The sequence below is a fragment of the Medicago sativa genome, chromosome 8 (assembly GCF_051527215.1).
Source record: "Medicago sativa cultivar Bolivia chromosome 8, Bolivia_mono, whole genome shotgun sequence".
NCBI classification, from domain to species: Eukaryota; Viridiplantae; Streptophyta; class Magnoliopsida; order Fabales; family Fabaceae; genus Medicago; species Medicago sativa.
The window spans coordinates 17,842,125-17,869,206 of record NC_140756.1 but is presented as its reverse complement, the minus strand read 5'-3'; the positions used below and the strand labels follow the sequence as shown (position 1 = coordinate 17,869,206).

The 27,082-nt window shown below is 34.3% G+C and overlaps 3 protein-coding genes across 4 annotated transcripts in view; 2 read left to right on the top strand and 1 right to left on the bottom strand.

Moving 5' to 3' along the window:
- Positions 1 to 405: 405 nt before the first annotated feature.
- LOC146897465 (uncharacterized) lies at positions 406 to 2,288 on the bottom strand. The gene is made up of 2 exons (XM_085736426.1): positions 1,425 to 2,288; positions 406 to 1,320 (listed from the first exon to the last, which is right to left on the bottom strand). Exons 1-2 carry the CDS (start codon positions 2,286 to 2,288, stop codon positions 406 to 408), a joined length of 1,779 nt encoding a protein of 592 aa, XP_085592552.1.
- An 11,204-nt stretch (positions 2,289 to 13,492) lies between these two features.
- Positions 13,493 to 16,585, top strand: LOC146897464 (NAD-dependent protein deacetylase HST1-like protein). Its single transcript, XM_085735020.1, has 5 exons — positions 13,493 to 13,619; positions 13,783 to 13,831; positions 13,968 to 14,614; positions 14,925 to 15,054; positions 16,351 to 16,585. The coding sequence occupies exons 1-4, from the start codon at positions 13,614 to 13,616 to the stop codon at positions 15,051 to 15,053; spliced, it is 831 nt and encodes a 276-aa protein (XP_085591146.1). The 5' UTR covers positions 13,493 to 13,613; the 3' UTR covers position 15,054; positions 16,351 to 16,585.
- Positions 16,586 to 18,820: 2,235 nt separating this feature from the next.
- LOC146897463 (cytochrome b5-like) overlaps positions 18,821 to 27,082 on the top strand; it is a 50,535-nt gene continuing 42,273 nt past the window's right edge. The window contains exons 1-5 of one of the 2 annotated variants that reach the window (XM_085738084.1): positions 18,821 to 18,867; positions 19,035 to 19,130; positions 22,618 to 22,684; positions 23,142 to 23,412; positions 26,893 to 26,954. In XM_085738084.1, coding sequence (XP_085594210.1) covers positions 19,044 to 19,130; positions 22,618 to 22,684; positions 23,142 to 23,412; positions 26,893 to 26,954 — 487 coding nt within the window. In that variant the 5' untranslated portion in view covers positions 18,821 to 18,867; positions 19,035 to 19,043. Of the gene's footprint in view, positions 18,868 to 19,034; positions 19,131 to 22,617; positions 22,685 to 23,141; positions 23,661 to 26,892; positions 26,955 to 27,082 lie in introns of those variants that run through there. The other variant, XM_085738085.1, reaches the window with a different exon arrangement.

The following is a 27,082-nucleotide window of genomic DNA, read 5'->3' as shown; positions in this document are numbered from 1 at the left end:
AGTTTCAGAGCTGAAAATTTATTTTGATGCTCCCCCTCATTTTTATAATTCATGCAGTGAGTTTTTAAAAGCTTTATAAAGCTCCCCCTCACTTTTATAATTTATGGCATAAATGAAAACATTCATATTTGAACCAAAATCATATTCATTCTCATTGATATTATGCATTCAGTACAATTTTATGATTCCTATGGTTCAAAAACAAAAAAGAAATTATAAATGCATATGTGATCAAACAAAAGGCAAAAAGGTGAAGTTTTAAGAACTTCAACCAACAAGTTTTGATCACTGACCTACTTAGGGCCTTAACCTAGAAACTTAAAGACATAATTATAATTATCCTAAAGCTTCTCCCCTTTTTTTCATCTGCAAAAAGTTAAGGAGGTACAAGACAAGACCAGAGAACTAAGGGGTGGAATCCCCAGAGTCAGAAGAGGGCTCAGAGTCAAATACACTAGGATCTTCAAAAACCGGAGGGTCCATGGCAAGACCAGGAGCTTGAACATCAATTGTCCATTTAGCTAGCACACAAGCAATCTTATGAGTCTTAGTGGAGACCCTAAGAGCTCTGGCAGCCATTTTCTCAGCTCTGGATGGTTTAGCAGAGGGAGCAGGAACAGATGCTTCAACCTTTTCCTTAGAAGGACCATCTTTGGTGACAAAGGTATCCAGAGATTCAAAGAGGTTGGAAATGTTTGGCAGTTTGCTAGTGTTTTTGTTTGTGACTGGTGGTGGAGAAGGTACCACATTTGGAGTGGGCAGAGGAGAAACAAAAAACTTTCCAACTTCTGATTCCATGGTGGAAGTGGAGAAATTGAGATTCTGATTTTGAGGAGTTTGTTGAGCCATGAGCTGGACTTGAGAAGAAGGTAGTGATCCTGATGCTTGAGGAATGGGGTCAACAGACATTTCATTTTCTTGAGGCAGATTTGGTTCAGCAGTTGCGTTTGTCTGAACATTCTGAACTATGATTGCAGGATTTTCTTGAAGTTCCTGAATCATTTCCTGAGTCTCCTGAAACACTTCCTCATTGTTATCAAGTTGTGCATCTTGGTACACATTCAAATCAGAGCTGGGATCTTCCACATTTAGATCAAAACCAGCTTGATTTTCTTCTTGCTCAATCTCTTGAGAGTCCATGTTATCATGTCCCTCACTCATCCTTTGAGAGACAAGAATTTCAGCCACATCATGCATGTCTTGGTCATTTTCCTGAGATGCTTCTTCAAGATCATCAGCAACTTTCTGAGCTGTTTTCTCAGTATTTTCTTCAACTCTATCAACTTTCTGAAGTTGATCAGCATGTGAAGCAGTAACATTCTGAACTGCAGCAGCAATGGTTGAATCATTTTTCTGAGGTTCTTCTCCAGGGTTTGTATCTTGGATGCTTCTTGAGTTGACTCTTCTCCTTTCTCATGAGAGACAATTCCATCTTGGATCTCCCTTTGACCAGCAACTTCATCTTCCTTCAGAGATTCCTTAACATTCTGATCTTCTGCATGCTGTTTGAGAATGTTTTTTGCACATTCTGCAACTCCTTGGAAGAGACTAACAACTGGGGGTTCATCTTCCTTTGGAGGAGAATCAGCCATGTCATCATCAGAGGCTTCATTTTCTTCTTGCCTATGAATACTTGACAAGTTCCTGACTTTTTCAAGTTTTCTCTTCTTTGTTACCTTAACCTTCTGATCTGAGTGCCTTTTCACAGATCCAGTAGTTTCTGAGGCTGTAGGAGTTGGCATGTTTAAGGTGGTTATGTGAAGTTGAGCTAGAGTCTTTGAGGTGAATCTCATGAAGGTGTAGTCACCTTCTTCTCCTTCAAGATCAACTTTAGCAGCTCTAAGAATGGGGGTGATATGCATACCATAAGCAAGGGCAGCATTTGATTGTTTGGGATTCATACATGAGTCTATCATGTGTTGAAGAATGATATAGCAGAGATTCAACTTCTTCTTTGTGATTAGGTGATACATGATGCAGAGATCTGTGTCTGTGACTGCTTCAAAAGTACCACTCCTTGGAAGCAGGGTGTGCCTAATCATGTTGTGTAAAATCTTTGGGACATCTCTTAGATTGGTGGAGTTGAAAGGGTGGTCAGGTTTGGTGTACTCAACTATGAGTTTGCTACGACTGACTTTCATCTTATCAAACCAGGAAGGAAAGAAGAGTTCATTACCTTCATTAGGGATTCTCAAAGCTTTTGAGAGGAATTCCTTGGTAATCTTGATTTCTACTCCCTTGACAGTGGTGATGAGCATCTTTTCTTTCTTCTTATCCTTGATTCTCATTGAGCTATAGAACTCTCTTACTAAATCTTCAAAGGTGAGGTCTTGGAGGGACACAAAGTGGGTCCATTCTTGAGAATCAGTGTATTCTCGTAGGTTCCAGTTTTTCTTCTTAAGATCAGCAAAGTCAAAATATTTTGCTTTGCTTACTGGTCTTTGAGATTGTTTTGCTTCCTTCTAAGCCTTCATCAAGGATGCAATCAGTTTGACATCCTTCCCTTTTCCATGCTTGGGAGGGTCAGCTTCCTTCTCTTCTTCTTCTTCAGATGAAGTGGAATTCTTTTCTGAAGGTTCAGATGCTGGAGGAGTCTCAATCACTTGAGTCTTTCTTTTCTTCTTCTTGGACTCAACTTTTGAAGCCTTCATGAACTCAGAGAGAGTTTCGTCACTATCATCCTTTTCTACGGAGTCTGTGAGATCTACGTGAGAAACCGTTTTGGTTTTGGAGGATGAGGATCCAGACATAATCCTTGAGGATTTTCTAGTTGCCTTAGGTTTAATAACCTTCTTCTTGGTCTTGAGTTTGGATGATTTGGTGTTTTTGGAGGGTTCAGTGATTGGGATAATTTCGTCTGGAAGGATGGTGTGGACAGGGGTTTCGTTCAGAGGTGATGAGTTTGATTCAGCAGCGGTTTGAGATGGTGGTTGAGAACGAGCAATAGGGGTTGAGTCATCTTCAGACAATGGAGATGTTGTTTTGGTTCGAGCCATTTGGGAACGAAGACAAAGACAGAGTTTTTAGGTTTTTGGAGAGAGAGGGAAAGAAGGAAATGAAAAAGTTTGAAGTGAGGAGTTAGTGAAAGGAGTAGTTGGATATATAGAAGTGAACGTGTGAGAGTGGAGAAGTGGAAGAAGTTTGATGATGGCAGTTTATATGGGGAAAGAGGAAAAGAAAACGGTACAGAGAGGAGAGAGAAAAAGTAGCCGTTAAAGGAGGGAAGTAGAAAAGGTGTAGTTGACCTTTTTACCATTACCTAGTGGTTAAAAACCAAAAAAAAAGTTCCTTTTAGGTTAGCATTAAATGCTAGAGATATGGAAGGATCCTAAAAGAAATAAATAATCATTTTATAAATGAATTATTTAATTTATCAAGAATGTCCGTTCTGAACCTTTTTATCAGAAGCGAACATTCTGAACTTGGTTGAACATTCTGAACTTTGCAAACATTCTGAACTTTACAAACATTCTGATCTTAGTTGAACTTTCTGATTTTGGATCAGAGAGCATCAAGGGGGTTGGTCTATGGCCCTTAGTGTTTACAGTGATCAACCTTTGTTGGGATTTTTCATGATTAACAATTTTTCTTTAATAAAATTGAATCTATCCTCAACTAATGGTTTTGTAAAAATGTCAGCTAGTTGATTTTCAGTATCAACAAAGCTTAATGCAATATCCTTTTTCTGAACATGGTCTCTAATGAAATGATGCTTAATTTCAATATGCTTAGACCTAGAATGTTGAATTGGATTTTTAGAAAGATTAATAGCACTTGTATTGTCACACATAATAGGAACATTTGTGTACCTTAGTGAATAATCTTCCAGCTGATTTCTGATCCACAAAACTTGAGAGCAACAACTTGCTGCAGAGACATACTCAGCTTCAGTTGTGGAGAGTGCAATGGTGTTTTGCTTTCTGCAAGACCATCCAATCAAAGCTTGTCCCAAGAATTGACAGGTTCCACTTGTACTCTTCCTCTCAACTTTGTCTCCAGCATAATCAGCATCACAATAGGCTACAAGATCAAAACTAGAACCTTTTCTATACCAAAGGCCAAGATCAGTAGTACCTACTAGATATCTAAAAATCCTTTTAACTGCAGTTAAATGAGATTCTTTTGCACATGTTTGAAATCTAGCACATAAGCCTACTGCAAACACTATGTCAGGTCTGCTAGCAGTCAAATATAATAATGAGCCTATCATGCCTCTATATTCTTTTTCAGAAACAGATTTTCCATTCTCATCTTTATCTAAACTTGAGGATGGATGCATAGGGGTGACCATGATTTTTGCCTCATTCATTTTATATTTTTTAAGAATGTCTTTGACATACTTTTCTTGACTTATGAAAATTCCATTTGGATGTTGTTTGATTTGTAAACCAAGGAAAAAACCAAGTTCACCCATCATGCTCATCTCAAATTCACTTTGCATGAGATTGGAAAAGTCTTCACACATTTTTATTTTTGTGGCACCAAAAATGATATCATCAACATAAACTTGGACAATGAGTAAGTCTGAGTTATGAGTTTTTCTAAAAAGTTCCTCTTGAAAATCCATTTTCAATTAAGAATGTGCTAAGTCTATCATACCAAGCTCTAGGAGCTTGTTTAAGACCATAAAGTGTTTTGGTTAGTTTAAAAACATGATTTGGTTTTTCTTTATCTATGAAGCCAGGAGGTTGACTTACATAAACCTCTTCATTTAGAAAACCATTTAAAAATGCACTTTTCACATCCATTTGAAAAAGTTTAATGCTTTTATGAGCAGCATATGCAAGAAGTATTCTGATAGCTTCTAATCTTGCTACTGGTGCAAAGGTCTCATCATAGTCAATACCTTCTTGTTGATTGTAGCCTTGAGCAACTAACCTTGCCTTGTTTCTGACAACCTTACCATTTTCATCAAGCTTGTTTCTGAAAACCCATCTTGTTCCAATGATGGTTTTCTCTTTATTATTTGGGACCAGGTTCCAGACTTTGTTCCTTTCAAACTGAGAAAGTTCTTCCTTCATGGCCTCAATCCAAGAGTCATCAATAATAGCTTCATTGATTGACTTGGGTTCCATTTGAGAAATCATTGCCATGTTGGTATCTTGGAAGGACAATCTGGTTCTTACACCATCAGTTGTGCTTCCAATGATTTGATCTACAGGATGATCTCCTACCATTCTCCAGCTTCTGGGTGGACTTTGGAGAGTCTGATCCTGAACAATCTGATCATCTTCTTTCTCTACTTGACTGTCAGTATTCTGACTGAGAACATTCTGAAGTTCTGACACTTCTGTGTCTTCACTTTCTTTTGGTTGAGAATGTTCATCATATTCATCAAATATGACATGCATACTAATTTCAACTGTCTGGGTTTTTAGATTGTACACTCTATAACCTTTAGAAGTTGTAGAGTATCCTAAAAAGATAGCTTTATCTGATTTAGGATCAAACTTACCCAATTTTTCTTTATTGTTCAGAATGTAGCAATAGCAGCCAAATATGTGAAAATAAGATATGCTAGGTTTAATGTTTTTCCAGAGTTCATATGGGGTTTTATTAAGAACTTTTCTTATTGAAACTCTATTCAAAATGTAGCAAGATGTGTTAATGGCTTCTGCCCAAAAGTAATTTTCAACATTTGATTCATTTAACATTGTTCTAGCCATTTCTTGCAGAGTTCTATTTTTTCTTTCAACAACTCCATTTTGTTGTGGAGTTCTTGCACAAGAAAAATTATGTTTAATACCATTTTCATCAAAGAATGTTTTGAAGGATGCATTTTCAAATTCTCCTCCATGATCACTCCTAACTGTGATGATATTAGAACCTTTTTCATTTTGAACTCTTTTGCAAAAGTTTTGAAATGCTTCAAAAGATTCATCTTTGTGTTTTAAAAATAGAACCCATGTAAATCTGGAAAAATCATCAACAATAACAAAACCATATCTTTTGCCATTTAGACTTGCAGTTTGAACTGGACCAAAAAGATCAATGTGAAGAAGCTCTAAAGGTTTCTGAGTTGAAACAAACTCAATGGTTTTGAAACTACTTTTGACTTGTTTTCCTTTAACACAAGCTTCACAGATCTTGTCCTTTTCAAAACTGATCTTTGGCAAACCTCTAACTAGATCAAGTTGAGAAAGTTTAGCAATGGTTTTCATACTTATATGACCAGTTCTTTTATGCCAAATCCATTTATCTTTTTCAAGAGAAATAAAACATGATTCAGCTGGCATATCATTTAAATCTAAGACATATAAGTTCTTTCTTCTTGATCCAATGAAAAACAACTTGTTAGAGGAGGTCTGTCTTATTTCACATATGTTAGGTTTAAAGATCACTTCAAATCCACTATCACACAATTGACTTATGCTAAGTAGATTGTGTTTCAAACCTTCTACATACTGAACATTTTCTATTTTAGCAGAGTTAGGCTTACCTATAGTACCTTTACCTCTGATCTTACCTTTGTCATTATTTCCAAATGTCACCAGTCCTCCATCCTTCTTTTCAAAGGTCAGAAAACAGTTCCTGTCACCTGTCATATGTCTAGAACAGCCACTATCCAAGTACCATGGCTTTGTTCTTGCACTTTGAGTCAGGACCTACATTTGACAAGACAAAAACTTTAGGTACCCATGTAATGTTGGGTCCTTGAGGGTTAGTTCTTCTAAGAGATCTTTTCTGATTGTAACTTTCTGTCTTGTATGATCAGATTTGTTACAGCAGGAACACATCTTCTTAGCTTTCTCAGCCTTTTGTGAACTTTCTGATCTATTTAGATGAGAACGTTCTGAACTAAGATTAATTTTATTTTTTCTAATAAAATTCTTCTTATGAAAGCATACAGACACATCATGTCCTAATTTATCACAGTAAGAACATTTCAGTTTCATTTCAGTCTTTTGAGGTACAAAACTTTTAATAAGATTCTTGTTTGGATCCTTGAATCCTAAACCAGATTTTTCATCACTTTTACTTTGTGATCCCAAAATGTTTTGAAATGTTTCTGTAGACTTTATGAAACATGTAAGATCATTTTTTAATTCCTCAACTTCCTTTTTCAAAAGAATGTTTTCCTTTTGTACCTCAGAAGGTTTGGAATGAATGTTCTTCTGTTTCTTGTTTAACTCTCTTTGTTGTTCAGACATTTTAAAATGAGAGTCCTGTAAAGTTTGTATAATTTTTCTAGATTCATCATATTTGTTTTGAAGTTCTTCCTTTTCTATTTGTAGTTCAGAAAGTTCCTTGATTAATGATTGACATCTATTAGTTAAGAAGTTAGAATCATATAAAAGACTATCAAGTTTGCTTTCAAGATCTTTATATAGAGGATGAGTTTTATAGACAATTACCTCTTCTTCATCATCTGTTTGAGCCATCAAACTTAAGTTGGCTTCCTCATCTTCTTGTGGTTCTGTTTCTTCCATGTCATCCCAAGTGATCATAGCTTTCTTCTTGAAAGGTGGCTTTCTTTGCACCTTTTTAATGTCAGGGCATTCACTTTTGTAGTGTCCAGTTTTGTTGCATCCAAAACAGGTGACCTGACTCTTGTCAGCTTCTGATCTGGTGTTGTTTGTGTTGGGAAATTTCTTCCTGAGTTGATTTCTTCTCATCATCATTCTTTGTATTCTTTTGGAGATTAGTGCCAGTTCATCTTCAGCTTCTTCTTCATGAACTTCCTCAATTTCTTGTGTTTCTTGCACATCATCTTCAGTTACTGATGAGGTTTGTTGAGAGGCTTTCAAGGCAAGTGACTTGACCTTCTTCACTGGTTTGTCTCCTTGAAGTACAACTTCATGAGCTCTTAGTGAGCCAATGAGATCTTCCAGGTTCATAGATTTTAAATCTTTAGCCTGAGTAATTGCAGTGACCATAGGTCTCCACATACTTGGAAGGCATCTCAATATTTTTCTGATTCTCTCATGAGTGGAATATGCTTTTCCAAGAGATCTCATTTCATTTACTATTGTAGTAAATCTGGCATACATCTCATCAATGGTTTCATTTTCACTCATTTCAAAGACTTCAAACTTTCTGACTCCAATGTCAATTCTAGTTTCTTTGACATGAGATGTACCTTCATGATGTATTCTCAAAGTATCCCATACCTCTTTGGCATTCTTGCATTCATCAACTCTTTCACTTTCTTCCATGGTTAGTGCACATGATAAAAAGAGTCTAGCTTTAGAGTTTAGTAATACCTGAGCTTTTTCATCAGTTGACCATGCACTCTTATCTTTGATGGTGTCTTCTTTGGTCTTTGGAACAAAGTCTCCATCTGTGATTACTGACCACATGTCATTGTCTTGAGATCTGAGAAAGAGTTCCATCTTGCCTTTCCAGAAGTAGTAGTTTGATCCATCAAAAAGTGGTGGTCTGTTTGATGATCCTCCTTCAGCTATGTATTTGACTTTAGACATACTTCCTTCCTGAATCTTTTCTCTAACACTTGTTTAAGTGTTCAAACCCTTAGAACCAGGCTCTTGATGCCAATTGAAGTAAATAATATAGTCACAAGAAAGGGGGGTTTGAATTGTGACCCTTTTTAAAATTAAACCTGTCACTTAAAATTTTATTCTCAAGTTGAAAACTTGGAATGGTTAAGTTAACTGACAGACTTCAGAACGTTCTGAAGTGTTAGTCTGAAAAACAGTTTAAACAGTTAAGTTAATTAAATGTGTTTGTGTGTGTATTGTGTTTACTGAAATTAAAGAGTAAAGAGAAGAGAAGAAGGACACACAGAAATTTATAGTAGTTCACCCAATGTGGGCTAGTCTACTCCTCACAGTTTTGTGAGATTTTCCACTATGATGCTTGAGATAACTTCTCAAATCCTGCACCGTACAACTCTGTTCACCTGAACAATTACACAACCTGTATTCTCTAAGCCTCAGCAGGCTTGCATCTTTCTTGCTAAGTTACCTACTTAGACTTTACACCTTTCTGCTCAACCTAATACTTTAGTACCCCTAAAGCTAGATGAGACTTTGTTTACAATTTGTATGGAGTTTGTATGGAGTTTGAATGATACAGATCAGACAAAAAAAGAAATGAAGGAAGAGATTTATCTTTAACAAGATAAGAGAATTATTGATGTACACTTTGAAGACTTCTTGGAATCTTTGTGATGATCAATGTTTTTGCTAAAGCTTCAAACACTCTTATGTTGTTTTCTTGTATGCTTTGCAAAGGTGTAAGTTATGCTGAGGTCTTGATCTCTATTTATAGAGTTTCTTGAACCTTTGTAGCCGTTGGAGAGTGTCCACTAGTCTTGTGCCACGTGTCCTGGGACCCACCAACTTACACTTGAATTCTGGGCAAAACTGATATACTTCAGAATGTTGTTGTGTTCTTGAGAATACTTCAGAATGTTGTTGTGTTCTTGAGAATTTTCCAGAATATTGTTGTGTTCTTGATGATCTTCATCTGGGTTCATGTGAATTGACGGTTAGATGTGCATCTGGCTTTTTGCAGATGAATGTCACATGAATTTCTGGGTTGTACTTGAAGATTTGCTTTGTACGACTTCAGAATGTTCCTTGGTCAGATTTTCTTTGCAATCTGCCTTGGAACAAGTGCAGGATCTCATAAAGTGGAGCTGTCACTTTCATTCCATGCTTTAGGGGATTTGGTTTGCTTTGTACAGTACCAACTCCCTTATGTGTCGAAATCTTGTTGAAAAAGATTTGATCTTGCTTTTGTCTTTGCCTTTTTCTTTCCAACAACTATACTGTTCATGTCAGAAAAAGCATGGAGCAGGATCGAACTTTATGAACTCAGGGGACTTCAGAATGTTCCTTTTTGTTTCACTTAGGATGATTTGTAAGACTTTCATTTGATGTAATCAAATCCTAATAGTGAAACATTTATGAAGTGCAGCTTAGAAAACATCTAGGATGATATTCTTGATGGAATATTCCTGATGTTTTGTACTTCAAATGTTCATAGTCTTGAATGAATTGAAGATGCCCTCTTTGACTTTAATCAATTAAATGCCTTTATTCCTTGATTGATATTAGTCATTGTACTTTACTGGGCTTTTATTTAAGTCACGTAGACCTTGCATGTTCTTCATTTTGTTCATGAATATCTGGGCTTGGTTCTTGATGTTCATCATGAACAACCTTCTGAACTCTGTCCAACCTTCTGAACTCATTTTAACTTTCTGAACTCTGACTGAGTTCTTAAGTCTTTATGTCTTTTGATTCTTTGTTTCTTGGTATGAATTGAAACTTGTTCCTGTCTTAATTAACCACTCAAGAGCACAAGTTAAATACCAACAAATTAATCAAAGTCCATTAATTCCTTAATCATCAAGGTTTGTTATCTTTAAAATTATTTAGGGATTTTGCCTCAACACTCATCACCAAGTGTTTTGGTATATTCAAGATAGTCAAGCATCGAAGCATTCAAATAATATAAACTTTTCTTTGAGAATATTAGAGAGTTTCTCTATTTTCTCTACGTTTCCTTTTGTCCCTGAGCCACATTCTAATGCCATTGTTTGTCTCCTTTTAGTCCTGATAGTGGAAGACTCCGCCTTAAGTTGAGCTTTATCTGCCTCAACTTCTAAATTCGTGCATCCATTATGTCTTTCACCTTGTAATCTCCACCTCTAAGGTTGATCATAAGTTTTCTCACCTCCGCCTTTCCAAACTGAACTTCAATATTCTTAGCACCACATTTCTTGGATGATGTTAAATGTTTAACGTCTCTCCAGACGAATACCCCTTCTATATGAAGGTTAACTTGCAATTTTCGTCGTTTTCAAGTTAAGATACTCCACCTTCTTCCTTCTAACAACAAGACATACTAGAGCACCCACATCCTCATATTTATTTGAGGAAACTACGAATTGCACGAGTCATCATTTCCCTCCCACTCGAGAAATCCTTCTTGAGGTGAACGTTCTTGTGACACTTGAAGCACTTATACTTTGACTTGTCACAACCCTTTGAGTTTTCAGGATTACCTCTACTCCACATCTTCCTCTTGAGAAACTCAACCCTTCATCATTATCGCTAAATGTCAAGTCCTTCAACTTGATTAACTCCTTAGTTCTTAGCATTGCTTATAATTCCTCTAAGGTGACAATTTTCTTTACCGTATAGCATGGTATCCTTGAAGTGCTCATAGGATCTAGGTAATGCACACAACAAGAGCAGAGCTTTATCTTCATCCTCAATTTTAACTTCAAGGTTCACCAAATCAACAAGGATTTTGTTGAACTCCATCAATTGCTCTATGATTGTTTTTTACTCCACTATCCTAAATGAGTATAATTTATGTTTTAGGATTTTCATATGAGCTAATGACTTTGTTATATACAACGAATCCAACCTTGGCTACATCGCGTCGCGATTGTTTGTTTTGCTTCTTCTCTTAAATATTTATCTTCGAGGCACAAGACAATGGCACTTCTAGTCTTATCCACCATCTCGGCCTTCCCTGCTTGTGACATGGTAATCGGCAACACAACCTCGCCTTTTAGTGCTTCTACACTCCTTTTTTGAATCAAGACTACATGCATCCTCACTTTTACAACCCGAAATTGTTGTTATTGGTGAATTTCTCGATATCCCACTTGGTACCCATGGTGCTCACCTAATGATTTGTTCTGATTTCCCCACGGTGGGTGCCAATAACTGTGAATTTGGTTAAAGCTCACACTAATACTTTAATGTGTGGAGAAAAATTAGTGACAACCAAAACCAAATAGATGAAACAATCACTACCAATAAAGATATTTTTCACCCAGTTCGGTCCAAATTTGACTTACGTCTGAAAAAGAGAGATATCTCCAATTCACTATCAAAGAGTTTCTTACAAAGAGATACAATGGTTACAAGAGAATTAGTCTTCAACAATAAACCCTAATTTCTTCCTTTTCCCCGAATCTCTTCCTGTGTCCAAGAAACTCAATTATTTCACACCCAAGGTGTTTGAGTGGTTTTTCCAAACCCTGGATTTCATCCTCAAGAGGAACTGATCGTTAACCTTTGAATTCCTAAGGATCTCCTCTTTTGGTAAACACTAGATTGCCTCAATATGACCTCTCATGTGTTTCCCATGTGTATCCACCTCATGAATCCCTCCCCAAAAGACACCAAAACTTTTTCAAGAGTCCCCTCTTTTGGTTCCACAAGATTCACATTTTTCACCACTCGTTGGAACCGAAAGTCCTTGCCTTGTATATATAGGCATCAGTCAGCTTGTCTTGCACTTCATGAAATAGTCTTGCAGCTCATATGCCTTGCCAAGCAAGAAAACACCTTATATTTATGTTTTCTTGAGAAACAAGTAATGTCTTCAACTTTCTTTAGAAACAAGAAAAAAAATTCTCCAACAAGATTTTGAGTCATATAAAACACAAAGAATAAAGGAAGATTGAACAATTAAGGAATACTCATAGTCCCTGACTCTTTGGAAGTGTAACTCAATTGTATGAATATGAGCATTGTATAAATACTATGTAGAACATCAAGTTCAATCTCGATTCTCTCTTATTAAATTAACTACTAACATTTATCATCTACAAAATGTCCACAAGAGCTATACTATAAATGACTACATTTTCTAAAGTGCATATGTAGTACATTTTTTGTTATTGATTACTTGCATATAGTACATCATAATTTAAGTAACTTTTTTTTAAGAGATAATTTAAGTACTGTTAAAGAACCAAATATTATAGGATCAAATGTACGGAAAATGAATTTTGTACATACATAACTGAATTTCGTTATTCTGTATAATATGACATATTTTAATCCTTACAAAGGAGAAGATGAAATTTAAAGATCAAGGTTTGAGATCAAGAATATAACGTGAATTCACTACGGCTGAGTGCACCGTAAATCACATTAATTCATGAAGAAAAAAATGCATAAAATGGACCAATGCCAATTGGTTAATATATTGCACACCAATTGCTTGATTAAAAAGGGCTTAATAGCAGTTTTAGCCCCCTAACTTTCCCAAAGTTGCGATTTTGGCACCCTAAGAAAAAAGACTACAAAACCGCCCCCTAAGTTTTGCACTTGTGGCAGTTTTGGCCCCCAAGGCCAATTTTGACTCGGTCTACGCTGACGTGACACCCTAAGTGAGGTGCCACGTGTTTTTTTTTCCTTGGAGGGCCAAAACTGCTACAGGTGCAAAACTTAGGGGCCGGTTTTGTAGTTTTTTTTCTTAGGGGGCCAAAATCGCAACTTCGTGAAAGTTAGGGGGCAAAAACTGCTATTAAGCCATTAAAAAGAGAAACTCATGATCATGAAGGGAATTAAGCAATTCAACTTCCATCTAATTTAGCATTTCCCACATGAGAATGTGCAACCTAAACATAAAGAATAAATGACTATAACAATGTGACTAAAACACATCCCAACAACATTGTTGTGACACAAACATTGCCAAACTACAAAATCCAATTGTGAGGGGTCAGTGGGGTCTAGTGACCACGTGGCAGAACCTAATTCAACAACCCATGTTGGTCCCCCATTATAGTTTTCCCTTTTTTTCCTCATTATTTGGACCCCCTCATTCCCCACTCTTCATTTCAAAAACCTTCACCACACCAAATTCGGTTGCCAACTTTCTAAGGAAATTAAACCATGAAGGTAAATCACACCATGCACACACAACACAGCCATTATATTTCTCATGCATATGCATTTTCAATTTACTTTACTTTTTTCCTTTATTGTCTAAAAAATTGTGATCTCATAAATAGTATATACTTCAATATAAATTCATGTGATCATATTGAATTGTTTGTTACAGATCTTCAATTGGGTGCACAAGAGGTTTCATCCTAACAACACTCTCAACGGTTTGAATTCTATAAATTAATTAAACTTCGCTCCATTTGCAACTTAGGTTCCAAATTTTGTGTCTAAAATAAAATCAATAGTGCATTTTTTACAATTTTTTTTTCTTTCAATTAATCGTTTGTTGTTTTTACTTAGATGGATTTGCTTCAAACATGAAAAAGAATGAACCTTCAATCAACAACACTGATAATCAAGCTTTGTTGAAACAAGTTGCTTTGACCGATATGCTCGGTGATTGGAAAGACGGAATTCTTACCATTGGTACTCTTGGCTATGATCCTTTGAAATCCATGAACAATCACCAAGAATACTTTGCTTTGGAAGCTGAAAAACAACATGATTTAGTTCTTGATGATGATGATGTTGAAAATTTCTATGATGTTGAACAAGAGGAACTGAATCCATTGATCAACAACACATTTGATGAGAACAACTTTGAGGTTGTTATTTGTGAAAACCATGATGTAGTTGATGATGATGCTAGAAAAGAGGAAGAAATGATGATTAGAAACTTCAAGGAAATTGTTGAGGTGGCACCTATGATTTGTCATGAAATCATGGAGGCAAATGATGTTGAAGCTGATCAAAAGAAAAGGATCACATTAGCTGATCTATTCCTTGCTGATTCTGATGTTAAGATGAAACTTGATTATTCTGCAGCCAAAGTCTTGGTTGAGTCAAGTGAAAAACCAAAACTTAAAGCAAAAAATGGATTTTCTTTTGCTAAGAAGATTATTCCCCTTGTTAAGGAAAATGCACGTCCAATGAAAGACATCAAGAAAGTAAGTTCTACTACTACATCATGCACTTCCTAAAGGCTATATATGTAATTAAAAACTCTTTCGAAGCTATGCAACATCGACACTGAAGACATGTCTATTGTCTGACACGTCACACTCGCACATGTAACTACGTTCATTTATTTCCATTTTCACAATGGTGTCAATGTGTGAGTGTTAATGCCGTATCTGTGTCAGTGCTTCATAGTTTGACCAGTGAGGACTCTTTTGTAGATAGGATAGTGTTGAGGCCAATAATTAATTATTTGCTTGAAATTAATTGGTTAGGTTTAACTGATTTGTAATGTTGTAGCTGATGAAGAAGATGCTAAAGAGGAAAATCCATCCAGATCTTGATGTCAAGAATCACAAAGCAGAAGAAAACATTATTAATAACCACATGAATGAAGGCAATGGCTCAAGGTCTTTTATCGCAGTTTAAGGTATGTTAGTAGCTTCAATTTCCCTTTTCATGAACTGTCTTTTTTATATTATCATTTACTTGTGATGGAAGGTTTGTGGCAAACAACTAAGTATGACTAAAGTGATGCATGTCTCAAATTAATTTGGTTTTTCTTCTTTGTTTTCTCATTACATGACAAACACATACCTTAGGTTGAAAAGGTTATCATTAGAGCACTTTTTCTCACATTTGTCTTTTGCATTTATCTCTACACTAAATAATCATTTGATTTTAGGTAAACTCTTAGATACTTTAAGGGTTTAGTCGTATCGGTGTAGACAAACTTCATTCAAATTTATATTTATTTTAAAATAAATTAATATAAAAATATCATATCTCCTGTATCATTCCAATTTTATCGGATGTCCTCGAAAGGACTATAATTTAATATAAAAATATCATATGATATTGAATGATAGTCTAATAGATACATACACAATTAAACTCGAGGATACTAGAGTGTTCACCTTAATTTTATCCTCCTTCTGTTTTTAAGATAAATAGATAGGTATATGGATGATGGTAAAAAAAACGAAGAAAAATAATCTTCTCCTTTGTAAAAAAAATCAACACTCAAACAAGTTCCTCTAAAAAAACACTCAAACTGGGTCCTCTTAAACTCTTTTTTCTTGGACAGTAACATCCTATCAATTAAGCAGGATACATCATAATCTTAGTGAGTGTTTTGTTTCACATTTAGATGTCTTAAAAATGCTTTTCAACTGCCAAAAGCATTCAAACTCTATAAAATCATGTTTGGCATTTTTCTATTAATTAATTTTGAGAACTAAAAGCAATTATACTTGAAGCTACTATTTATTACAATTCAACTCATCTTTACAATAATGTATCCAAACAAAAATAAATTTATTTGCAACTCACTTTCAATCATAATCAATTCACTCAAAATCAATTTTCGTTGAAGCAAACCAAACATTCACTTAGTATTATTGTATATAATTGCATGCACTTTCAGTGAAGATAGATGCAGGGATGAAAAACCTGTTTACCAAATTAATTTTTTTCAATTCATGGTCCCAAACATCCAAACAAAGAGGTTCATATAGCATGTTATAACCAATCTATTCAAGTGATATTGATGGAGAGATTGTTTTAATATGCCTCTTTTTGTAGTGGTTAAACCATTTTTTTGACAAAATTTATAGACAGTTAACTTAAACTGTTGATATTGTATATGAATAGTTGTATTTTAATTAGCATCATATATTATGAAATTTTTGGGTTTATTTGGATTAACCTTTCTGGTTTGTTGCAGGTACTAGCTAGTGTTAAGCCATGGGAGTGTCACTGTTATCTGGACATGATATTTATTTATGATACGTATGAGATTAAATACTTAGGTTTTCTTTGTGTCTCATATGACCAAAGAATTGAACCATGTGATTTTGTAATTTGTGTGTTCATGTTGTTTCTGTTGGCTTTAGTTTACGTAATTAAGAACATGTCTGTTATCTGTGACTATATATATGGTTGATGTTTAATTTGGCAAACTATTTTTACTAAGAATTTGGCACACCACTATTTTTTATTAAAGGGAATTTGTCATACCACTAAGCAGGGCCGTTAGAGGCTCGGTTCTGTAAGTGAAAAAAGACCCGTAATAAAATAAAAACGTATTTTTTTTAAAAGAACAATGTTCTATTTAAAATTTTTAAAAGATAAATACAAGGTGCCGTATATATGCGATACACCCAAAGGTGAAAATCATTACCGTATACATGAGGAACCTCAAACCACCCTTCCAGAAAAACACCCACCTAACACCAAAAGCAAGATGACTCAATTCTAATAGGCCTAAAACAAGACAACAGAAGAGGAAAAGGAAATCAAATCAGGGAAGAAGAAAAGGAAAGTTCGATGGAGTGATGATGATGATGGAATGCGTGTTATCAGAGAGAAAGAGAATAAGATTTTTTTTTTTAAATGGGGTAGTACTTAGTAGTACTACTGGACTATAATTTTTTTTTTAGGCCCATACCTTGGGGTGACCCGGTTCCATTGAACTCCTTACACACCCCAAGGTCCGGCCCTGCCACTAAGTATGCATTATTTTGGATAGTTTGAATGCACTCTAGTTGAACATTAGTATTTTGCAAATAAAGAAAAATTCCACCAAAATTTTGAAGCAAACAAAGACTATCAAATTCAGATCATATGCAGATAGGTAATCACACATTCACACATTTGAGGATATCTTTGGTTGTTTGGTCTTGATCACACAACCAAATAATGCAATTTTTAATTTTTAATTTATGATTCAATGTACCGAGGTTAAATATGAACCGTTCGACATAGTTGTCAAAATCATGATCCCATTAAAGATTGTTTCGTTATTGAAAAAGCATAGATCGTATGATCATAACACAGATTATAATCCCACCGAATAAATAAATTAAAAATAACTAACGAAAATAACTTTAACATAAAAAAAATTAGCTTAATTATGCAAATAGTCTAAATAAATATGGATCACTTGAGTTTTACTCCTTGTAATTTTAAATCATTTTTAATATGGTCCATCAGTCGAATTTTTTTTTATGAAGTCTTATATTTTGGATGACTTGTCCGTGCTAACTATGTTTTGCATTTGTTGACTCTTCTTCGTTTATCTTGATTCTCCGACACCATTATTGTTACCCTTTAAACTTCTTATCAAGGTTACTTTTTTTTACTACTAGTATCATTAGTTGGGTCATGTTTACGGGTGCCTCAAGTTCCGATGCATTGGTTAAGGAAGAAAAAAAATGTTTTAATTAAAGCAATACTTTTAAAAAAAATTCAATGCAATACTAATATACTTGTTTATTTGACTAGTGTCTCATGGACACGGTCAGGGCCGGCCCAAAGCAAGAGCATCCATGCCCATGGCATAGGGCCTCCAAATTTTAGGGGCCCAAATTTTATTTTTTTAATATATAAGGCCTAAAGAAAATCAATATATACTAAACGTGTAAATAAAATTCAAGCATTGGTCTAGTGGTTGGGGGAAGTGTTAATAAGGTGCAATGACACCGGTGTTCAACACCCAAGAACTCCTTTTTTTTTTTTAATTTTCTTTATTTTTTTAACATGGGAGGAGATTTGAATTTGGGGCCTAATTTGTTCTCGATTTCAGGTCTAACTCTCCTCCAATTTAGCCTTTCAAAAAAATATTATTATTCTTCTTTAAATACAACAGGGTCTCCGAATTGTTGAAGACGGCCCCTGGACACGGTTAACATTTCTCTTATTACTCCCTTTGTCATATATTAGATGACGTGTTTGACAATGTGCATTATTGACCTTACAAACTTTAACCATATTTTTTTACTAATATACAAAGATAAATAATTATCATATAAGATGTTGTTGGTTTCATCTCGAAAAATATTTTCAAAATATTTTCATAATTTTTTTAATAAATAATTAAAGATATTAAAAATAAAAAATATGCATAAGTTAGAGTTTCAAACCTCATAGACCAATCTTGTCAAAAAAAAAACCTCATATACCAACTTATTCAATTCTATCACGATACTACTTCAAAAAAAAACAAAAACGTATAGTTTTTGTTTTTTTTGTATTTTGGTCAAGAAACGTATAGTTTTTAATATTCAACTAAAAAAAATATTCAAGTCAAAATTCAATGCAACGAGCGCGTTATAAACGAGGTCGACTAAAACGACATCGTTTACCATGCCTAAATCTAGTACTCATATTTTGTACTTTAAGATCAACAAAAACATAACATCATACTGTCTCAAAACTCATCACCAACCTCTGTCAAAATCTTGTAAGCAAAACTTCTTCTTCATTTTTTTTTCCTTCATTTTCAGTTCTTAAAATCTGATTAATCTTTTTTTTTTGGGTTTTCACTGTTGAACTTTTTTTTTCTTCATTTTTGTTTGTTATGTTTAATTTTAATTAATTATATGAATAATTATGATAATAATCTTGCAGTTGAAGAAGATGGGTTCAAAATCAGAGACTTTAACCTTTGAGGATGTGGCTAAGCACAATAACAAGAACGATTGCTGGATCATAGTCAACAAAAAGGTCAATTTTTAATTTAATTTTTTATTGATAGTCAAAGTTGAATTTATGCATGCAATTGTTTTATTGATCTGTTTTTGTTATTTGATCTGTTTTAGTATCTGGGATGAATCTGATTTTTGCATATGATACATTTTTATTCAGTAGAAGACTTTTTCTTTACTTGATTTGACTGAGAATGATTGTGATATAGGAATATGAATATGATTCATGGTATTAGGGTTTTAAATTGCGGTCTCAGTAACGATTGTGGTCACATCACGAGCGATCTGATGGAGCCGATGTGGCCTCAATTGTTGTCGTTTCACGGTGTCAGCAACATAAAAAAATTATGTTATGGTCTAGATTTTGGTCGCAGATCTTTATTTAAAACCTTGGATTCAATGTGTATGCTAGAAATTTCTGCTTCAGCCACAGTCCACAAGAGTATTTTGATCTGTCAATAATTTGTATGGTTTTGAATTGACGTCGCAGTAATGATTGTGGTCATATCATGACATGATCTAATGCAGCTGAATTAGATGATCTGTCCATAACCTTTTATTCCAATTTAGTTTTTTTTTTTTTCAATTTTTTTTGGCTTGGTATGATCTTATCTTTTGATCAATTTTTTATATACTCAAAACTTTCAGATCCTTGATCTTCCTACAAATTAGAATGACTACATTTTTTAAATCTTATCAAATTAATTTTCACCCAAAATCGAGAAAGTTTAAAAAAAGAGTAGTGCCAGCAACACTCTCGTTAATACTCACTCTCTAATTGGGTTAAATCAATGTGAAGTGTTGGGACATACATTGGTTTCACCCAATAAGAGATTGAATGTTTAAGAGAGTCTTGCTAGCATTCCTCAAAAAGAGTATAAATTTATTGAAACACTAACCTCATTTCCTTCAAAAATCCATCTAATTTCCGTGATGTTAACCATTACAGTTTTTTTGCATCATTTTGTAAAAATCCAAATGTCTATTAACCCCCTGTTATGAGAGGTAAGGAACTATGATGCACGGACACCTTAGCATTAAGCGTGTCGCGTTGTCCGACACTCTTAATATGTATGCAGTGGTGTTGGTGTCAAATGTTGTTTTTTACATTAGCAGTGTCTCCTTGTCTGTTGTGTCGGATTCCGTGCTTGACAGGTGAGGATAATGGGAGTTTTAGGCACAAGGTTATTGTAGTTAAAAAAAAATTGGGGGACCAACATTTTGCTTTAATATTGTATGTGGCATCTAATTTTATACTAATTGGTTTAACTTGTTTGCATTAAAAGGTTTCCACTGATATAAATAGAGTCTAATTTGAATTTGCTGTAAAAATTGGATAAAGTTACATGGTTTTAGAAGGAATATGCTATCAAACGATTTAGAGAGTTGTTCCGTCTAATTATCAAAACATATTCATACTGTGAAAATTGGATTGTCCTTTTTTTTTTCTCTCATCATTTTGACATGGAAACCTTTGCAACTGTGCAAAATATATAGATAGATCACATTCTCAGCTTGTTATGGGAGATGGATCTTGATCTTAGTTTATTACAAACCTAACTCTACCAAGTTGAATCTAGCTTCATTGAGTCGAATCCAGTCACACCGTTCTTCACTCTTTAGCAATTTTAAGCCTTGTGATTTGTCAATTTGTCCATGGATTTTTAACTTTTAGTGTTCTTTTTATCTTGTGATTTATAAATTTGTTCATCAATGAAACTATAATGCTAGGTCTTTTCTGGTGTGGTCTGATTTTTTTAAACATAAGTATTGTGGTTTGCTTCATTACCAAGTTAGAATGTTGGATATTTACTATACACACAATAAATGTGTTTACATACCATTGTAGATGTTTTCAACACTAATTCTATATTTAAATTAGTAAACTCTTATGGGTAGTGTCTGCGGAAATTTTTGAAGTTATGTAGACTTGAGTTGATAACCTTGCTTTGGAGAATCTAATCTGTAAACTCAACATTACAAGCAACCAGCTGTTACTAGATTAATCATGTTTTGTCCAGTATTCTAGCGTCTAAAGTCACTCACACACCGTTTAGAGTAGCAAAGTCTTCGATATCCCTGGTTAAATCTTTGCAAATTCAGTCCATAGCTTGTCCTGTAAGCAGCCATGTTCACTGAAGTAACGGAACCAAAACAATCTTCATAATCAGCTGCACTAACCTCTGAAGCACAGACACTGCTGTTGGTGGGCTTGTCCCGGTGTCGGACACGCGTCAGACACCGGTACGACATGTGTCAGATGCAGGTGGCGGTGTCACAAAAAAAGAAAAAAAAAAAACAGAAAGACATGGCAGCGACTCTGCAAAGACACAATTTGGCGACACGGCTGAGAAACAAAACGATCTAACCCAAAAAAAAAAAAAAACAGTAGAATTGTGGGCTTCTTTCAAAACGACTGCTATGTAGGATTTGGAAGCCCAAAATAAAATATATTTAATATAAAAAGAAACAAAACCTTCACTGCAAAGACACGTGTCGCCAAACCGTGTCTTTGCAGTGTCGCTGCCGTGTCTTTCTGTTTTTTTTCTTTTTCGGGACACCGCCACCTGCATCTGGCACGTGTCGTACTGGTGTCTGACACCGGGACATGTCCACCAACAGCAGTGTCCTTGCTTTCTCATCTCAAAACTTTACATCAAAATATTCGTTTATGTTAATATGAGTTAAAGTGTAACACCTATTTACTTTTTAAAATCTCTTAGAGGAGGATAATGCAATTTACTCTGAGCACTTGGGGAGGGTTCCCTCCCTTAAAGTTTGCTGTCTAGGGGGAACAACCAAGCCACTGAAATATTCCACGGAGTATTTCATATTACTCAGTGGGGGACTTCGGCACATCATGGTGCCCAAGTCCCTACATTGCTACTAATAAATAACTGCCACTAAGCAGTTCTACCACTGATTATTTCGTTTAAGAACTAGCATCAGGCAGTTTTGCCTGCTGATTCCCATGTCGCCAACTGTGCACCTTCCAAATGGGTGGATTGGCTGGTTTATAGATCAACGGATCTGCCTCTTCGGTCCCATCAGTAACATGATAAATACGATCTTTCATATGAGTGGTAGTTGTGTTGTTGTTTGAAGTTGAATGTTATATTTAGACCATTTTAATCTTAGAGAGAAATATGAACTCATCATTGGTTACTTCGGCAAACTTCGGACAGGTCATGATATCTGGCTTATAAATTTATGTTGTTAGATGGCATAAACTACATTGGAGACCGAAATGCGTTTGTTTAAAGTAATGAAATTTATATTTAGGAATAACTTCCCCAGGAAAGCGATGATGGAAATTTTATTTTTTATTCCTGAGTGAATTTTCTAGCACCCTATAATAAACATAGGAATACACATTCGCTACCCATTCATTCATGTGAATGTGTTTTGATAACTTGAAACTAACACTCTTAGATTTGTACTTTTGTTATTAGTAGGAGTATATACACATCGAGATAATGTACCTAACTTGTATTCCATTGTAATAGGTATATGATGTTACCCCATTTTTGGATGATCATCCCGGAGGTGACGAGGCTTTACTTTCTGCTACAGGTAATTAGTTTCTCTTAGTTTGTTCATGTCATTAATCTGCAAGTTTTAAACTAGAGCGAAGACCCATTTTAGTCATGTGAAAAATGGCAATATCTAATTTAGTCTATGAGAAAAATAAAAACTTAGTCCCTGAGAAAAATAAACCGAGACAACTTTGTTCCTACCCGAACAACTTTGCCTCATGTCTTTAAAGAAGGTAGGGGCTATGCTGTCTCAAATTATTTTTCTCGGAGACTAAACGTTGTTATTTATTATTCTCAGGGTCTAAAGTTAGTCCCGTAGTTTTTTTCAGCAACTCAGTTGAGTCTCACAGTTTTCTGATGTATTAAAATATGTTTTCACTCTAAAAACTATTACCTCTGTCATAGCCTATAAGAAGAGAGCAAGAAAAAATTAATCAATAGAGAAACAGAGAAAATAATACATTCAACTAACAATCTTCTGGTGTTTTACACAGGGAAGGATGCTACCACCGATTTTGAAGATGTTGGCCACAGTGACTCAGCAACAGAGATGATGGAAAAGTACTATGTCGGGGAGGTTGACGCCAACACTCTTCCAGCAGCAGCTAAGAACAATCCAACAGCACCAATTCAAGCATCTACCATAAGCAGCAATCAATCTTCTGGAGTTTTGTTGAAGTTCTTGCAGTACCTGGTGCCGTTGCTGATATTGGGATCTGCATTTGCTCTTCAGTACTATGGAAAAAGAAGCAAGTCCAATGAATCTTAAGTAATGAATTTGAACTTTGGCTATAGTTTTAGACTCTTTGGTATACTTATATCATCATTCATAATAATCTATATCAACATAAGGCAGTGTTCTTTTTGGAGTATTATTTAAATAATGTGTTTTATTATCATGTAGAGGGTTTTTGTGTTCTTGATTTTCTATGGCCTCTTATTCATGCTAGATTGTGTCCATGACTCTGATATAATATCTCAAATATTTTGAAATGGATTTTTGTTAAACTTAAGTTACTGATGTAGAAAGATTATGATGTTATATGTTTGTATGTTACTAGTGTTGCGATGCACACTGAATTATATGTCTTGCACTACTAAATAAATTTCAGAAAACAATTTTTTTTATTATTCTATGGTTTCTTAAATTACTACATTGAGCTAATGTTAATTTTGGCCTTTGGAATTTCACAAAATTCACTATTATCATTTAAAAATTACTGTTTTGAAGGAGAGTCTCTTCTCCCCAACCTCATTTTGATTAGAATGAGCTAATTGGGCTATCAAGTTGGTTGTAACATTTCCTCTCCTTCCTACATGACTAAAATTATTAATGGTTGCTCAATAAACACCTCAAAATTGCTCATTTGGCTGAAAAAAGCAGATTGAAAGGTACGACCCGATTGAATTTTACACACAAAAAAAGTCGATTGGAAGTTATGACCTGGTCTAGGGATGAAGCCGAAAATTAAGCTTAGGGGAGATCAAACTTAAAAGTATAATTTAGTGAAGAAAAAAGTAAATATTCAAACGCACAACTTATTAAAGAATAAACCTTATAAGAAAAATTAAAAAATTATAAGATATATCCGAAGTTAATATTGTCAAACAAATATAAAAAGAACTAACATTTTCTTCTACTCCCTCCGTTTTAAAATGAGTGTCGTTTTAGGTGTTTACACACATATTAAGAAATTCAATGATTAAAAGAAAGAGAATGGTTATTTTACCAAATTATCCTTATTAACTATTGGTTAGTTTTAAAAGTAGGGAAATGTTATCTTGTGCCCTCAAGGCACAAGTTAAGTAGCCAAAGATAGAAATATTTTGTTGGAAATTGTGCATTCAATATTCTTGAAATTTGAAATCTTATCTTTTCAAGACAAAATTTATTATTTAATTTCATTTTTAGATTCTTAACATGTGCCCTGAGGGCACAAGTTAACACTACCCTTAAAAGTAATACTTTGGAAGTAGTGTGTAGAGTATTAATTGGACGGTACAATTGAAAAGAAAAAGTTATTATTGCATTGGAAACTGAAAGCGACACTCATTTTGAAACAAATTTTTTTAGCTAAAGCGACACTCATTTTGAAACGGAGTAATAAATTAACTTTCATGCTTGTTTTTGTATTTTTCATAGTTAAAAAGCTTTTGTGGGGTATTTACCATGGTCTTTTGATAGGCAAATAACATGTCTTTTATTAATTTATTGTACAAAGGGATATTCTGTCTTCCATTAAAATGATTAAAAATAGTGCGAGTTTTTACGTGTTTTTTTTTTTTTTATCATTTGTTGTCCCATATTAAGGTTTTATGTCCTCTATCGTATGGGTTTTGTTGTCAACATGATTCTCGTTAATTTTTTTTATCATTTGTTGTCTCATATTAAGGTCTTATGTCCTCTATCGTATAAGTTTTGTTGTCAACATGATTCTCGTTAATTTAATCAAGTGAGATTGGTCCTGTCAAGTATGGTCTTTGCTCATATTGGGGGATTAAGCTTGTATTTCTTTTCCTAAAGGTTTCTAATTTCCTTTAAACATTTGGCTCCTTTTGTTAACAAAAAAAAGTAGAAAATTAAGTGTTTAAGTCTCACTATATTGAGTAAAAAGGGTCAAGTATACAATCTCTTTTAAAGTTAAAAAAAAAAATATAGAGACAAAAAATATAGAATATTACTACAGAAACAAAAAAAATAATCTTTGGGAGATTGTAGCCTCTGCTAATCCCCCTTCTAAATCCACAAATGAAATTGAGGTACCTATCGAAAAACTTTCAAATTATAGTGCGGGTAAATAAACATGTCTCTCTCAAAGCAATTTTACCGTGGCTTATGACATTATAGAAAATACCATTTGTCCTTGTTTGGCAAAATATTTTCAACGCAAAAACAAACCGGCTATAACCTCTTCACCATAGAATTTGGCTTTGACCACCTGAAAGAAATTCTGTCCCTAAACCTTTTCCATTTTTGGAAGCAATTTCTGGAATCATTTTCCATATTTAACAATCACTTTTGTGTAGACCCTTTGAAAGCCGATAATAGAGCTATGGATAGATGAAAGCAGGGGCGACTATGAGGGTGTGCTGGAGTTGCGGCCGCTCAGGGCCTCAATTTTTCGAGGCACCAAAATATTTTCCTAGTGCGTGTAAAGTAGATTTAGTCAAATGTGCCGATTCACTACTTGTTTCACTCAAATCATATATGAAATGTGTATATACGTGAGTGTGTATGCGCGCGCCTGCAGACACATGCATGCATGCGATTTATTAAGTAAAAAAAAGCATTGAGTTTAAACTTTTAGACATACATAATATCCATAATCTTAAGGATTACACTGGATGAAAGCTTATATATTTATTATAAAGTTCTAAGATTTGGTCCCCCACCCTAATGCATATCCATGACAATATGTGTCACTTTGTTGTACACATAATTGGACCCCCTCTCCCTTTGCAAAGCTAGAGAGCAATAGGTAGACGCAAAATCTTGTTTGTCCCACTTTGTTTGGCTCAAATATCAACTCATAATCATAATCATAATTAGTAACAACACAACCCACGAATGAATTTGTCCCGCTTGTTATGTATCATCAAAATATTATGTTGGGGTCACGTTGCTATTTCAACTTTATATTGTTCCCATAATATACATTTAATAATTCTAGGTCTTTTCATCATAATACATAGTTTCTTTTTCTTTTCTTTTGTTTTTTATCTGTATGTTTCTTTTAATCTTCCTTTTTCTTTCACATTATAAAAGATTAAAAAGAGATGGATACGGTTTTAGATTTTGGTGAATGAAATAGGAACCATGATAAAGACTAATGACAATGAGTGAGACTGTTTTTTATTAAAGGAATGAGTGAGACTTTGTTCAATATTAGACACAAAATTATACGAGTTTAATTAGTGTACTATGTTAGTGTATAACAATTATTTTACATGTGTATTTAATGATGTATTGTCATATCAATTAATAAATATGAAAATTTATATGTTTTTATATTTATTGATCGACATGACGACAAATCATTAGATGCATATGTAAAATAATTGTACATTGACAAAATATACTAATAAAATTCAAATTTATATCGTATGTAGGTTACCGAATGCTCGATAATATACATTCGTGTTCTTATACAAAAAAAAAAAAAAACTTGTTATTATACCAGAACAAAAAAAAATTGTTGTTTCAAATATGTTCGTGGATAGTGATTCACTATATTTTTAAATTAGGGGGATGATTAGGCATTTTCGCAAAGGCACAAGACAAAGAAAAGGATACAAGATTAGTCCTAGCAAAACATATTCTTTAACATATATTTTTCTATTGGTTTAAATTTAAATGAATTTCATAAAATTATGTAGTCTCCACATAAATTTAATTAGATCTAAATGAAATGCAATCAATAAAAAAAAAAAGTAT